The sequence below is a fragment of the Anas platyrhynchos genome, chromosome 12 (genome assembly GCF_047663525.1).
Source record: "Anas platyrhynchos isolate ZD024472 breed Pekin duck chromosome 12, IASCAAS_PekinDuck_T2T, whole genome shotgun sequence".
In the NCBI taxonomy this organism is placed as follows: Eukaryota; Metazoa; Chordata; class Aves; order Anseriformes; family Anatidae; genus Anas; species Anas platyrhynchos.
Genome location: NC_092598.1, coordinates 6,915,398 through 6,931,659, shown reverse-complemented (window position 1 = coordinate 6,931,659; position 16,262 = coordinate 6,915,398). Strand labels below are relative to the sequence as shown.

General features: G+C 37.2%; 1 protein-coding gene and 1 long non-coding RNA gene across 10 annotated transcripts in view; one reads left to right on the top strand and one right to left on the bottom strand.

The window, feature by feature from the left end:
- LOC140003465 (uncharacterized) overlaps nt 1–16,262 on the top strand; it is a 177,503-nt gene that overhangs the window by 136,996 nt on the left and 24,245 nt on the right. The gene's annotated exons all lie outside the window — the stretch shown is intronic.
- ADAMTS18 (ADAM metallopeptidase with thrombospondin type 1 motif 18) overlaps nt 1,609–16,262 on the bottom strand; it is a 187,608-nt gene continuing 172,954 nt past the window's right edge. For all 8 annotated transcript variants that reach the window (XM_072043722.1, XM_038185531.2, XM_038185532.2 and 5 more), the window contains 5 exons: nt 11,741–11,945; nt 9,370–9,561; nt 8,802–9,014; nt 7,208–7,355; nt 1,609–3,770 (listed from right to left, as the gene is read on the bottom strand). In XM_072043722.1, coding sequence (XP_071899823.1) covers nt 3,655–3,770; nt 7,208–7,355; nt 8,802–9,014; nt 9,370–9,561; nt 11,741–11,945 — 874 coding nt within the window. In that variant the 3' untranslated portion in view covers nt 1,609–3,654. The remainder of the gene's footprint in view (nt 3,771–7,207; nt 7,356–8,801; nt 9,015–9,369; nt 9,562–11,740; nt 11,946–16,262) is intronic.

Sequence of the window (16,262 nt, the reverse complement as noted above, 5' to 3'; positions counted from 1 at the left end):
CTCAGGACTGGACATCTATTACAATTAGAAATAATAATGTTAATTTATTTTATGGATACATTTAAATAGGATTTGATGAAAAAAATAAAGGAAATATGGGATATGGATCATGTTACCATAAAACCACATGCAGCAAAATGTTCATCTGTCTCCAGCATTTCATGTCTTCTGGGCATCCAGGGTAGTTGACTTTGATTTACACAATCAAGCCATTCATTAAATATCTGTTTGAGTTTTAGGCAGATGCATCCTTTACCTGAGTGATGAAATCTGACTACAGGAAACAGAGTTATTCCTTTGTGAAAAGACCCCATTCTGCTTTATAAAGTCAGCCTTGCAGCAATATATTTCTAGAAAACTGCCAAGCTTTGTATACCAAATATCGTTATAAGGGCTTAGCAATATAACAGTTGTGGACTTGGGGTTGTTCCAACCACACAATAGCACATCTTTATGCAATACTTCCTCTTTCAACATCCATCTCCAGCACTGTAATTCACTAACAACCGTCAGTTAATTTTAATTCCAAAATTCTAGACCAGAACACAAAGCAGTTTCGAGTCTGAAGTCTTGTGTGGACATATTAATTATTTAAATCACTAGTCCAAATCATGTTCAAAAGAGCACTTGCAGGGAATCCTTCAGGAGCAGACTGATCTATTGTTTATTAGTGCCTACTAGATTGTAGTGTAAACCAGAAGTATGCTCAGTATTTCTTACCAACAGTGCTCTATGAAGCTTACTGTTGTCAGAGACTTGTGTGGTGGTGAATGAATGGACAAGTTACAAATATACGTTAGAGAGTATATGTAAAATGATGGAGTCCCTCCTAGGTCATATTAGAGAATGGCATGGAAACTTCGTAACTGAGTCATTTTTTGAAAACTGAAGTATCTCCAGGCCAATGGGAGAGACTGTAAAACCTAATACTTAGTTGAGCGAGGCTTCTTGCAAACCACCTTGCAGATAAATACATACAAGAATCACTGTGGTTCTGTGATATACAAGTTTATGCTGTCTTTTGCAGGTGAAGGGGTGGGTCAGTTTTGTGTTGCATATAGGAAGGCAACTGTATTTTTGTGTATTTTAGCTTCTGTGTTATGCAAATAAAAACATGAAGTTATGGCCATTTTGCCCTTTTGTGCCTGCAGTGGGCACAGTCCAGACCAGCCACTTCAGTGGCAGGATAGTCTTGCAAGTGAGAAACATCATCTACTCTTCAAAGGCAGCTACAATATATTCACTTTGTTGAATAGCCAGTGGTGCATTCCACACTTACCAGTATAATAGGACCTTCAAAAGTAGGCAAGTTTCACATGACCTTAGAACATATGCCTGACTTTGAGTGCCTGAAAGGAATGACCTCCCCCCATTCATCATAATGGCTTGTAAACACTCAAATCCACTGTTTTGAGGATTCCCCACCAATATTAACCCATAAAAACCCTGAATGGTAAGGGCACGGATAGGCAGTAGAAGTCATACTCAGCTACGGTGGCTAAATTTCCACTGTCCCAAAGAACAAGCTTTTCTTTTGGACAACTTTTTTTGCCGTCCCCCATAGAACTGGGGTAGGTTCAGAGTCACAGACATAAGACAATTACATAGCAGAAGAAAGTAAGATAATGTTTTACTTAAAGATATTATGTCACAATCAAAACAAATGAAACAAAATGCAAAAACACCACTTATATTACTTGATATTTACTTATAACCTCCATATTTCATTCATGAATTTTACAATTCCAAATAAAATGAAACAGTTAGAGTACTTTATTACAAAGCTTATAAAATAATTAAATATTACACTTATATTTTTTGCTTTTTTTTTTACACCATAATTCATATTTTGTGACACTACCATTTTCTTTTCTCAGTTTTCACTTGAGGAAGTGAGCAAAGAAATATAAAGGAAAAGCTATGCATTAATAAATTAATTATTTTACATCAAATAATAAAAAGGGCACAATTATCAAAACAAAATAAAACAAAAAGTAGTTTTCCTAGAAAAGAGGTTACACTTATACGATGTTGAATATCAAGACAGAGTGATGTAGGTTGAGATATGTTTCCAATAATCATTTCTTAAAGTATCATAGAATACATGTTTTTAATTTAAATTGTTGCAAAAGGAACTGATAATTTCAAGTGACCACTGTCTGGCATTAGTGCTGAGCTGGCTAATCTTATGCTGAAATGATACTTAAAAAAAAAAAAAAAAAAAAAAAAAAAGTAAAACTGAGCTACATTCATCAAAAGAAGTTGTGGGATTGGGTGGAATTAGATAAATATGTCCCTCATAGGCACTCCCCAGAAAATTACAGTAGAACACAGCTCTGTCTCAGAATGGTTTTGGCAAATAGGTTGTATTGGGTATTTTTTCAATGCAGAAACTTTTAAAATTGTACCATTTGACACACAGTGTCACCTAACATCTTGATAGTGAATAATTACAAGTATCATTGTGTTTACATTTGTTTTGTTTGCTGGTGGATTCTGAACTAAATAAAAGTTTTATGAGAATGTATAAAAATAGAAATGATTTCCATTTGGTTAGAGTAAATCATCCGCTTAGCATTTGCATTTTTTTCATATCACCTATGTGAATAAATAACTATTTAGAGAAGTTTGGCATGGATTGATGGACTGTAATATTCTCGTTATTTCCTTTGGGCAACAGATGAATCAAAACTTGCAGAGATTTGAGATTAAAAGGAAGACATTCTTCAGTATCTTGGCATTCAAACAACCTAGCTTCTGGAAAAAAACTACTTTATCAAGTTTAAATTTTAAATTTACATATCTAATGAGTTTAGAAAGTTGAAAACATAACAATTGAGCTCAATAAATCTGAGTTCCTTGAGTTAGTTGAAATATGAAATTCTATTTTACTTGTAACAGAGCATTATTAAAAGTCCAAATATTCTAATGCTGAATATTTCTAGGAATACATTTCAAGTTACTAGTTAACCACCTCTGAGTTTCTACACAAAGCAGAAAATGAATTCTTCAAAACAATAAAAACATAAGCATGATGCAAAACTTGCTTTTCCAGCAGCAAGTATAATAGAGAAGCACCATATATCTTTGTAGTGCACCATTTACTTCTCGTGGTCACACATGTGACACTGGGTTCTCCAACCAACAGTCATTTGAATGTCTTTCTGTGAAAGTGGCAGTAAGCAGCTTCCTTACCTGGGGATGAACTTATCATAAAAGATATTAAAGTAAACACTTCTGGTTGTATGATCTGTCATGCTGCCGCGCTGTAACCTTATTCCTTGTAATCCCAATCTCTTTTGCTTGGCATTCAGGTAAATTAGCCAAAAAAAAGCGTCCTTACCTTAATTTCTTCCTCATAACATATGACAGTGCAAAATGACACTTTTAAAGAAAGAACTGCCCGTTGAGTCTCAGTGTTCAAGTGATCCATAGTACCCTGTACTTTAGTGAGGTCAGCAAATAAAGAAAAAAAAACATTCCTTTTTCAGTACATATCCAACAAGTACTGTACCTCAGACATTCCCTTAGAAAAAAATGTCTCTTCCATCAGTGGTTTATGTGGCACCATGTCTTGGCTCAAAGCAAAGTTAAATTCAACATAAATTGAAAAAGAAAATCCTGTCATTGAAGAGTTCAGATAACACGCTGCTATCAGTTCTTCTTTGTGCATGATTTACAGCATTGCTTGCCATAAAACTTGTGGTTACAGACACCATGCTGGGGTACCAGATGACACCAACTGAAAAAATCCACACAAGAAGGATCATCTGAAGGAGAGAAATCCAAGCAATATGTTAAGACTGTGTTTTAGCAATTCAACAAATCAGGCAGTAGTTCAACAAACTTCTATGCTTTTGGTAATGTTAAAAATATGATGTGTTACTCAATTCAAAGAAAACAAATCATGAACTATCTTAAATCTCAAAAATTCTAGTTTAATTTGATAAGTGATGCTGATAGAGATAATACAGTAGGAATGTCAGAAGCTAAAGGAATTAAAAAATTCAGAGCATACTTTGAAATTCAGGAAAACAGAATGAAATGGGAATTTGACCACTAACTGTAGCAGTGAAAAAAGTCAGTTTTCATGCATCAGTGTTTTCATCTCTGATCTAAATGCTCTAAAGCCAAGTACGTGTATAAATGAACCCACTTCAGTGCTCCAATGCATGTTGATACCAACATTGCGTGGAGTTCAGCTGTGCTTCAGAGTAGTCTCAGCTTTGAGTTCATGGATCATGTCTGTCATATGCACAAAACGCATGGATCATGTCTGTCATGGATCATGTCTGTCATATGCACAAAACGCTCTGCTGTGTGTTTGTATTCCAACACTTTCCAAAGGGACTTATTTTTCTCCTTTTGTAAGGAATCGCTCTTCTAACTTAAACATTTAAATTAGGTGAATCAGGCTTTTAGGACTATGCCATGCTGGTGAAATCCTAATTAAATAATAGGGTAAGAGACAGCTGACAACATTTTTTTCTGAAAAACATAGTTTTTAATTGCAAAAATAAATAAGACTTTTCAATTAAGATTTTATTTCACATGTTTATGTACAGATTGTTTACACATACAGTCCAGGTGCTTTAAAAAACATTACATAGTTACTGCTTTCTACTGCTTTGTAGTGGATGCTTTACTTTTCTTTAAAAGAACAGAGTGATGATTCATATGGATGATTTATAAACAAATTCACAATGTCTGGGAGAGCAGTAAGACATTTAAATGAGGTTTAGCAAAATTTATAGCTAAACTGAAATCTCCTATGAGCATGGGAAAAGATTCCATTCCACTCTCAGAACTACTGTTTACATGGTCAATAAAAGGAATTTACAAGGAGACACTGAAGACAATCTAGCCACCGTTGTCTGCATTCTCAGATCAGCAAAGTTGAGTCATAGGAGATATATGCTCCCTTACAGAGCATAGGCAACTTCTTCATAGTTTGTGGTTCAGGAGTCATCCCAGTCTGTTTGTATGAATTTATTTTGATTATTCACTGCTTCACATTTTTTCACTTACATTTTATGATGGCAGTGGTGATGTTGTATACCTTTATCACTCTCAAATTTGTTTGAATGAATAGGAAAATGAAAAAAAAAAAATCCTCATTTTTTAAAAACAGAATCCTTTCTATAAATGTTATCTAAAGAAAATACTATCCTTGAACAAAAAGTTTTCCAGGAACTGAGTGGCTCAGTGTCATACTGTAGCCTTCCCACTATACCATGTTATGCTTCTACTCTTGAATCTCAGTAGGGATGGAAATGGTAGTTTAGCACCAGCTTTCACTTTACTTCATCTACTGGCCCCCTACAGAATTTGCCACTGGAAGGACCCAAAGCAGGCAACCGATGAAAGATATGTGCAACCCAAGGCAAGAAAAGCTGTTCTAAATCAGGAAGATCTCCTGCCATGTAAGCATAAATTTTCAAAAATTACAAATTGCTAGCTGTTTGTTTTAAAACATTTTAAGAAATAAGAAGGCAATGTTAATAAATCTTTATCCCCCTTCTGAAGACTGGAGTGTAATGGTAACATTACAGAGGTGTGGCCAAAAACTGCTCTTGGGACTTAATCCAAAGACTATTGGAATGAACACAAAGACTCCCTCCAGCTTCAGTGGATGTGGATCAGGCTGTCAGTTCCTTATTTCTATTTACTCAAGTATTTACATGTTGGTTTAATTTTGATTGATTTCAAACAGTTGGATATGTTAGGAGTTATGGTGACCGTAACTGCATCTAAAGGATGGAAATGACCCAGCTCGTCTAGGAAAGTGTGTAAACTCTCCCTGAAACATTAATTTCTTGACTGTGATCACTGAGCTGGAGCTACGTGGCTGATAATAGAGACTGATTTGCTTGAATGGAATTCCAGCACAGCTGGTTCCCCCTCTTTTTGCTGCTTTAGACAGAAAGTTAGAGAGCAGTGAGGAGATAATTGATCTCCAGAGCCTGACGACCCAGTTATAATAAAGGTGAAAGGGCTCCTGCAGATGTGAGGCAAGAGAGAAACAGGCCAAGGACAAAATTAATAACAGACATTACTTCAGACATGAAATAAAGCAGAGGGAGGCTGGGGTAAAAGAAAAGTGCTTGCTGTATCATGATAGAAGAGGATGTAATACAGAAATTCTGAAGTACAACAGAACTTTGGAAAGGTTCGTTAGCATTTGAATTAAGAGCATTTAACTGTAGAAGCAGGACAACTGTTCCCTTATCTCTTTTAGGACCATTTCATCTGTATATCCTAGTTTGGATTCAGGCCCCCAGATATCACAGTTTGATAATCTGTGTGTCTTGAGTTGCTGTAGTAGAATGCTCTAGCACATAAGATATCACTGCATTTTACAGGGTTTCTGTACACAGTGAATGTCACAAATCAGTAGAGACAAGAGGGGGTGTTGCCTAACATCAAATTACAAGATGCAGGGCCAGAGCTTGACCTTTGCTCCCAACTCTATTATCTTTTTTTTTTTTTTTTTTCTTGCAATGCAGCCCGAGTTTTATAGATATTACTTTCAGGTCCCTGTTTTAAGATGGTAACAAGACAGTTAAGGTACAATATTTTGAAAGCTTATGTTTGAAGAGCTCTAACATGCCTAGGTAATTGTTATTATATGGGACAAACCTGGACCTCATGAGCTTTTTTCCTCAGTTAAGAAGGAGTCACAAACTGTACCAGCTTGTGAGCAAATACACAGGATGGTGCAAATGCACCTCTCTCTTTTTTTGGTGTTTCTGAGAAAATTCCTAGGACACTCCTATATGAATCAACAATACCATAGGACACTCCTATGTGAATCAACAAAATAATCTGAAGATGCAGCTCAGAACCAAACTATGTAACTTTTTAAAATATTTTTTAAACATTTTTTTAATAAAATTATTTTTTTTTCTTAAATTTTTAATAAAACATTTTTAAATGTTTTAGGAAAAAAAAAAAAGTTTTAAAAATCTCAGTTATACTGAAGTTTGCTTTAAGAGGGTTCTCTCTGAGAAGAGAGATACTGTGGTAGTATTGGAGAGTAACTGTAAAGCTGCAAAGTTTGGGAAAAATTCATTTGTGCAGGAACATTCCAAATACTAACCTTACGTGGGTGTAACTGGAAAAGGTGATTTTTACTGGATATAGAGTATATCTCTATATATAGATATAAGCAACCAACCCTGCTGCAGCATGTAGAGCTGAGTTTTACCTCTTTTCACAGGGGCTGGGCAGAAGTTAGTATTGCAAGCTCTCAGGACTGCTGGTTTCTGATGGGGCAAGCACCCAGAAGCTGGTCTCCCTTGGCGTAGGCACTGTACACTCCGGGTTTGCACTCCCCCGCCACATGTTACTGTACACTGTAGACAGGAAGTGGAAAAAAAAAAAAAAAAAAAGCTGTCTTTAATTATAGGGAATCTCTCAGATCTCATGAAAGCCGAAGGAAAAAGTTTCAAGGGTTTAAGATGAGACTTTCAGAAAGATTTCAGGATCTGATGTGTTGATGCTCGGCAATCCCCATCAGGACCAAATTTTCAAAGATGTGTGCATCTGTTCTCCATGTCGAACCCTTCTTAAAGTGTGGTTATTTAAGGACTCAACTGAAAATTTGGTTCTTAGGCATCTAGACATAAACTGAATATTTTAGAAAACCTGTTCCTGATGGTCTGCACTGATTTCTTTTGAACTCTGAGCCTCTGGTCCCAATCCTGCTGTCTGAACAGAGATAAAACTCCCACTGGCACCATAATTATGGCAGTATCTGGGGAAAAACACTATGCGTTTTCAGGAAGATCTATGAAGTATTTTAAAATGAATAAGCATTTTAGTTCTATGTGTTTCATGAGAAGTTGTCTTTAAGATAAATGTGATCGTTTTCATCTGATTACAATTGTCAGGCATACATTGTTTCATGTAAATGTTATTAAATGAGTGTGTGGCTCATTGATATGTGACTCATAAAGTAGATAAGTTCCAGAAATACAGAAGCTTGTTTGCAAGAATGTAGGAACAAATACAGACTGATCCCATAATTAATCATAGTATTTAGGGAATTCCAGGCAATCTGTGCTGGTCCTCAAATCCATTGTGCATGTAGCTATGTAATAGTTCAACCACAGTGCAGTTCAAAGAAGACTGAGAAGGAAGTATTGGGGACCAACCATGGAATCTGGTGCCTCTGGAGCACAAAGAACACGTTAGGGTGACATTCTTCAGATAAAGGACAAAGAAATAAACTGCACCAAAATACAGGATGGTTAAGGAGCAGCTGCATCATGCTCCAGTGGTTGAGTGGTGTGACCTTCCTTAGGAAACGGCTGTGTGCAAAAGACACCCATGGATTGTCAGCACTGGGGATATCACCTCCTCCATTCTCCTCCCTACAGTTGGACATTTTTGACTACAGCACAATGACTGTAAGACTCAAGCTAGCTTCAGTTTGGGTAGCTCAGACTCACATTGCCGTAAAGTCACAGTGGCATAGTCTTTAGCATTTTACACCATACTGGATGTTTATGCAGCTCCAGATAGCACCCATTCTGTGGCATGTGATACCACCACTTCTCTAGGTTTGGTGCTCTCTAAAACCTCCTCCTAATTACAGTGGATACACTGTCCAGGAGTCAGCAGTCACTTTGCAGTTGTTCCATTCTTTAATGCTGTGCACTAGGGTATGCTACTTGAACTACCATGCAGAGAAACTTGCTCCTTTAAAAACTCCAGAAAATCCACGAGATGAAATGCTGCTGGAGAGCCAGTGCTAGTTGGGACTGGGAGAGAGAGGCAAGAAAGCTTCCTGTTCCTACCTGCTGCCAGGGTGAGGAATACCAGCCAGATACCATGTTATACAACGGTTGTGATGGACAGGCTCCATTGTTACAAGCTTCTTCCAGGTCTATGTTTGGTTTCTTGATGTTTCTACATCTTCTCTGAGGAAAGGTGATCAATTTCCCATGGATGCTTTTCTCACCACATTTTAGTTCTCGCTTGTGTACACCTGGGCCACAGGAAGCTGAGCACTGCAAAAGCAACATACACCTTTTACATCTATAGAAATGCCCTCAAAGGAGGCTGTGCTATGCTCAAGACAACTCAAATTACGTGAAACTACAAAAGCATTACCAAAACCACAAAGACCACGTTCCACAATGTGTAAAAAGAAATATGAAGCCAAGTCAGTGGAAGTCCAGAAAAACAAAGACATAGAGTACATCTAACTACACCTGAATTTAAAGAACTGTTTTTGTAGTGGCTTGCAAACAACACCTGATTTTCAAATGTCAGCTCAGCTTCTTTTTCTCCACACAGTTTGTGTGTGCCCCAAGTCAAGACCAGTGAAGGAAGACAGTGAGCCATGTAGCTCTACCACTTTACCTCACTCCAGGAAGAAATCACCCACTGGAGACGGTCATTTCTGGGGCAGCGTCCTAGCACACAGGTCTGCTGGGATTCGGGTTTATGGTCTTGGCTGCACATACTATCAGGCAAGATTTTAAGCTTGGGAGAACCAGTACTTTTGCAGTAGATATCCCGTTTCTTAACACCTCTCCCACAGGTCTTGGAGCACTGTGATGGAAAGAAATACTCATTTGAGCTACAGGAAATGCAAACTGACATTTGTATTTTACAGTGAGCAAAGAAACTGTGGTTAATGTGCTCTGTGGCTGTCATTATAATGCAAGTAAATTTGAATTCAATTCGTAAACACATAACAGCAACATCTGTGTGTTGCTTCTAAAGAATTGTTCTAAGCAGTTTTGTAATGTAAACTATGAACTCTTACAGCCCCCATGTAGGACAGATAAGTAATATCTCTCTTCCATTAATGAGAGATACTAAGTTGTGAGCAAAATTGTTTTTCCCTGGACAACATACTTGAAAACTGGTTCTAACCTCCCCTCTGAAGATCTCCCACAGCAAGATGTTCTCAGCTGTTTGTTATTTTGTCCTCACATAGGCCCAGGGGTATCCAGGGAATCTATACATAACTCCTTCATGAATGAATCTCACAAGACAGAATCTGATACAGAAAATGGTTAGGATGCTTGGCCAAAGATATGTCAATTGCCAAGATTGCAATGAAGCTTAGGACAAGTCACCAGTGAACAAATGTGTATTGCTGAGTCGTGGCTCAGTTGAAAAGACATTCCGTAGTTTTCATTGCCTTAGCATGAAACAGAATGCACTAATGAGCCATTTCTGGTGAAATGAGGAAATAAAGAGCTTTCTGCCTTGTTGCATCCTCTTCTAAGCATTCTTCTTCTTACTAATAATTAACAGGCACATTCCAATGTGGAATACCACATTATCACTATACAAATTAAATCACAGATGTTTTTAAAAGATTTCATGAAAGCAGAGTTGCACTGAAGATGCATCAGAAATACCTGCTTGCAGAAAATCTGTGGTTGTAATCTTCCCCCCAGACAGACAAAAAGAATCATTTAAAATGACTACCTGATTAGTGAAGAGAAATTGGGTATTTTGCATTTATTTTTCTTTAACTCTTTTGAGCCTGTGACATAGGAGCTTTCAGCTGACTCTTGAAATCTTTACCAACTTGTTCAACAGGCCTGTTCACTACATTTAGGCAGGACTTGTGGACTTAATTTTCACAGGCTTATTTGAAATCCCAGCTTGAATTATACACCTCCCGAAGAGGAAGAAAATATGTTTGAAGACTTTGTTCTTCCTTTTTAAATATCTTATTTTAAATATCTAATTTTAAATATCTAATCACCATATCTGCCATAGTAAAGTTTTGCTCACATATGCTGGAAGAAAAAGCTACTTGTCTGCAACAGTCCATAACAGGGCCCTCCCTGAGAGAAGCAGTCTGTGCTTCTCAACCCAGAATGCTTAGGTCAAGATGGTCTTGAAAAGGACCTAAAGAGAAATAGCACCAAGAATTGTATATAAAAGTAACAGAATTTTCAGTAAATTTAAATCCACCTTGAATCTCATTAAATGAAGATGGAAAAATCAAAATATTGTCACTCCCTTTGATATAGGTGTACTGTTGTCTCTCTCTTACATCTAAGGACTTCCCAGTACTTGACCTCTCCTTACATTCATAGTTCATACCAGCAGCAGCAATAGTGAAAAAAAGAGCAGAGATGAGTTTTGTTTAAGTGTGTGTATGCTTTTTAACTTAGATTGGTTTAATGTGAGGCATTTCATAGGTTTGTGAATCAGGGTGTGTACACACAGGAATCTGCCTAGGGGCCTTATGCCCCTCGTGGAAATTAAGTACAGCAATATTCTAAAGTACGCTAAAGAAGAGTTATTCTGACAAAGGCAAAAACACATAAATTATTATTGCACATGTAAATCACAAATTTATCAACCTGCGATTCAAAAGTGTGTATGCAACTAAGCATGTCCAAATACTTCTTCGTCCTTGACTGCCTGTCATCTCTAAGAAAAGTTAATATTGCTGTGGGAACTATCTCAGAGAAGAGTTAATGGCTTTGAAGAATTCATAGAGCCTGAAGTTATAAACCAGAAAAATCTTCCATCTGTTTGTATGTATCCAGCAGGACACCACGTGTCCCCTTCCGGCAACCCCTCCTGTCTGACCCCTTATGAAGGCTAGGTAAAATATATACGTTGTGTACGTTACCTTTATAAATAGAGCTATTCGCAAAATACTGATTTTCACAAAGTTTACACTTCCTTCTTGAGCTGAGATTTTGGCAGTATTTTCATTATGCCAGCAAAAGAAAATAGAAGTTTTTCAAGTTACCTGAGACCACAGTCCAGGGCTCCATTCAGGTGGGCAGTCTTGACTGTTGCACATCTGCACTTGGGCAGGGGTGCTGACAGGACACAGGGAGTGGGCCACTACCTCCTCTCTCTGGAAAGCCTTTTTCTGGACACACTGAATGAGGCGACTTTGTTGTCCACCTCCACAAGACTTGCTGCATGCACCCCATTCACCTGGTGACCAGCTTAACGGAGAAAATATATATTAGAAAAACACAGGAGGCAAATTAGCTTTATAAAATCAATGCATTTGAGCCACCTATCAAAGGTGAGTCACTAAGGGATTCAGCTTAGTCTACTCTACTGGTGTACCGATATCTTTTCAAGCAATCAAAAAGCCTTAGTTACTTTATCTTCAAAGCAGAGAACATTTTGATAGGGATGAAATATAAGTCATACAACTAGAAAAACTAGTATTACTTATTTACAGTTCTCATCTACCAGAATGAACTTGCCTATGAATCTGACCTAGAATTTGGAATTCCACAGGGACTGAGGGAGACACTGCCACTCTGAGGCTGGTGGAGTATCCAGAAAATCTACAGATCTGGCTAACAAATCACCATTCCTTTTAACCATGACAATGTCTTTACCGAAAAACTCTCTAAAAAAGGAAAAGAAAAATCTTCTCTAAAGAAATGATAGGATGATAGCTTTTCTCATTTTAGCTGCTGAAGGGACCTCCAAATAGACTAACAGACCAGAGGCCAAAAGAAAAGTCAGATGGATAGCCAGGTCTGTAAATAGATGAGATTGTATCACTGGAAAGTTTTGCCCTTTGCTGTTACATTTTTCCCTTCAGTCTCTGTCAGAAGGCAGAGAGAGGAGGAAGATCCACCTAAGCTTACGTAAGGAAAAAGCTGGCATGGCAGGGGAAGAGTGGGGCCATTTTAGCTGGGCAGGTGCCTCCCAACGCACATATGCATAGATGCATTTGCTTAGGGTGACAAATGTTGGCATGGTGCTGTCCAGCAATATCAATGGCAAACCTTAGCTTTACTCTATTTATAAAAAAGAACATACTTGCTAAAATCAGCAGTCCTGCTGTTAGTGTTTGGAGGATTTAATTGTCCTCAGACTAATAAATTTGGCAGACAGATGATGTGGAATCTAAATAAAACAGTAGGAATTCAACCAGCAAAATATGTTGGGCAAATCTATGCTGCAGTCACAGGCAAGCTTCAGTTATGCATGCTGTCACTAAAATTACACAAAGCCTGAATAGTCACTGCCAGTCACTTAGGCTAAGTTCAGTTCTGAAATGTCAGTAGTTGCTCAGTGTTCCTGTTATAGAAGCACTGGGTGGATCCCCAGCTCTTGTGCATCACTTTGCAAACACACAACTGTGTCTGTTCCTGAAGGCTTAAGATGTGAGACCGTAACCCGACAACTCAATGGGAAAACAGGGCTGAAGAAAACAAAGTAAATGAAGAATGTTTAAGTGATTGCTCAAGTTGAGAACTCATTCAAATACCCAACACTGAATTTAAACTAAGTATTTTAAAACAGTTTTACAGATTGTTAATAATTGATGTCTTAGAAAAGGGCTTTATGTCTCAACTCCAGCTGCTTCTCCTATCCTCACTTCCATCATTTTTCACAGCATTAGCCCTGTAATGACTAGAATAGCTGCTTACATAGAGTTTTAATGACAGGAAAGTTTTGTTTTGTTTTGTTTTGTTTTCTTACTGTGTGAAAGATGTCCAGCATCTCATTTGCCTGTCTGTTCACATCTGCCTGTAAACAAAACTAATTTTAATTGGTAAAAAATGTATAAAAGGCATATTCTTGGTAAAATTCCTTTGGGAACAGAAGAAATCCCAATGCTCAATCTAGGAACTTCAGTAACTGCCAAAAGTAGTGGGAAATATAAAAAGACCTAATTTAAGTGCAAAGAAATATTAATATGAGAAGTCAGTAGTTATGTATTTCCAGCACATGTCAGAAATTTCCTTTTTGCCTGATATATAAATGTTTAGACCTTTGCAATACAAACATCTGGACAGAAGATACAGTTTTAATCCATTCTACAGCTTTTAATTAGTTTTCCTTAATGTTTCTGACAACTATGATTGGCAGAGCAATCAAAAGCAAACATTTTAAGAGTTTATTCACCATAAGTGTCCAGAAAGTTCCCTTGTCCACTGAGGAGAGGGCAATAAACTTGCTTTAATGTCCTCTAGTAAACTGCCATTTTCCAGGATTATCTGGGCTGTGATCCAAGAGTATCTTTCATTAGCTCAAATAACTAACTAATTATGAGCAGATTTGGCAGCTCTGAAACCCAACAACAGCGTGCATTTTGATGCCTGTGTTCTTACTGTTAGGGTGGTAGTTTTGTTCTGCCTCTTACCTCTAAGTCTTTGTTCTTATGCGGCAAGTATACTTCATTGACCTTTACAAGGCTGGAGTCTTCTCTTTTAAGTCACAAAACAGACACACTTGTATCTCATCTATTTTTCACCACCTTTTCTTTCCTGTTAGGCTTACCATATTTGTTTTTCTTCTATTTGCTAGCTATTAAGCATTCCTTGTCTCCTCCACTGTATTTATTAATATAAATATAGATTTTTTTTATGTTGACAGTCTCAGTTTTGTGGGTAAAATTACGTCATGACTTTCTAGGTAGATTCCTCAACAAAGACGATCTGGCATGGTTGTACTCGGTTGAATGGCAATCTGTTAACTTAAGCAATCTGTTAACTTAAGACAAGGTCCTACATGTAGATCCTCCATACATTAATATATCCTCAGGATTTTAAAAATAATTAATTAGTGAGTTGAACTGTTCTTCCTGAAAGGTGTAGTTTTTGAGGGCTTGAGGCTTTTACAGTTTTTCTTTTTAGACATAAAGTCATTAATTGTGTTGTAGTAAATCCAAGACTATCAGAGCAAGTTTAGCATGAAAATATTGCACTGCATGTCAAAAAGGATATTCAGCATTTTCAGTGATAATTATATCGGTGGATCTTTAAAATACGTTGGGATCTCTGTTTAATAGAAATAGAAATTTTCTGTGTGGTCCAGAGGAACAAAATAGAAATGAAGATCATTTGCTGAAGCTTTATAGCACAATACCACATCAAAATGAAGGTAAGCATAAGCAGCTTAAGAAGACTCCTGGGAACATCACAGACATCGCGTTTCTGTCTACACGATACTGTGTTCATTGGGTAAAAATACTTCTGGCAGAAGATAAGTCATATACAAACAGATTGTGTTTGGCTACAAAGATTACTCAAAATTAGTATTCAGAAAATCATGTGGCTAAAAGCAATCTAAAGAAACTGCTGAAACAGGAACATGGGGCTCTGATGTGACATGCTGCCATTATTTAAATCTTATCTCTATCCTTTTGTGGTCATAGTATATAATTTGCCATTTGGATTTTGTGTTCTCTGCTGTAATCTTTAAATTTTGCAGGAAATTCCAAACTATTACTGGACAATTTTTTAGAATGTTAAACACATTGGAAACTATGGATTTTTAATCAAAAACAAAGCCACTGCGGAGCATGTGTATCTTTCTGCTTTGTCCCATCATCCTCTTCTGCATTGGGGAAGATAGGGAAAGCCTATTAAACTTCATCAAATGTGCTATTTTTATGAAGTGTGGGAGTGGGCTTAGCTAATTGCTTTTATCACCCATTGCTTTTATCACTACAGAGTAAAACCACCAGATGACACCAGGAGTAGAGCTTTCCTCCATTTTTTCTGCCTTCTGCTGCTTGTGCACTTAAACTGCTTTTTTACCTCTCTTTATTTTCTTCTGCAACACTTAATTTTTTCAACATATCGCTTTAGAAGAACTCTTTTTCTGGAAGTCATGGATGTCTTGTCCAATATAATACACCTTTTCTCATGTTTAATATAAAATTAAAGTAATGCTAAGGTCGCAAAATCAGGAGTCCAAATATGGAAAAAAACAGCAGAAGAAAGACGCTCAATACATCCTTAAATCTACCCATGTATATCCCAAGCCACATGATACTGTGCTTAATTATATGAACATGCAACTTTTTTTTTTTCTAAAGGACCCCTACCACAGCTACTATAAATCAGTGTAACTCCTTTGCTTTTAAAGGCACTCTATTGATTTATACCAGCTGGATTCTAAAGGCTTATCTATATGTCATTGTCTTCCTTTGCATCTCACTTTCTTGTGTCTTTTAGAAAATAAGATTGTTAACATAGGAAATGTCTTCATATTTATTTTTGAGGGCACCAGGAACATTACTGACAATTTATTTGGCTTAGATAGTCTTCTTATTGGTATCATAATACTCTATGGAGCATTTTGTCCAAAAATCACTAATTACACTTCACAAGATTCTTTTAGCCTAATCTAATATGTGGAATCTGAGTCAGAGGGCCAAGTCTCCACACGGGGAGTAGCACTTTACTCAGGAAATAGTCTTATTGATTCAAGGTGAGTAAAGGTGGCAGAATGGGCCCCTAAGTAATTTAGATTTACTCAGTGTCACATAGCTAACCCCAGCATGG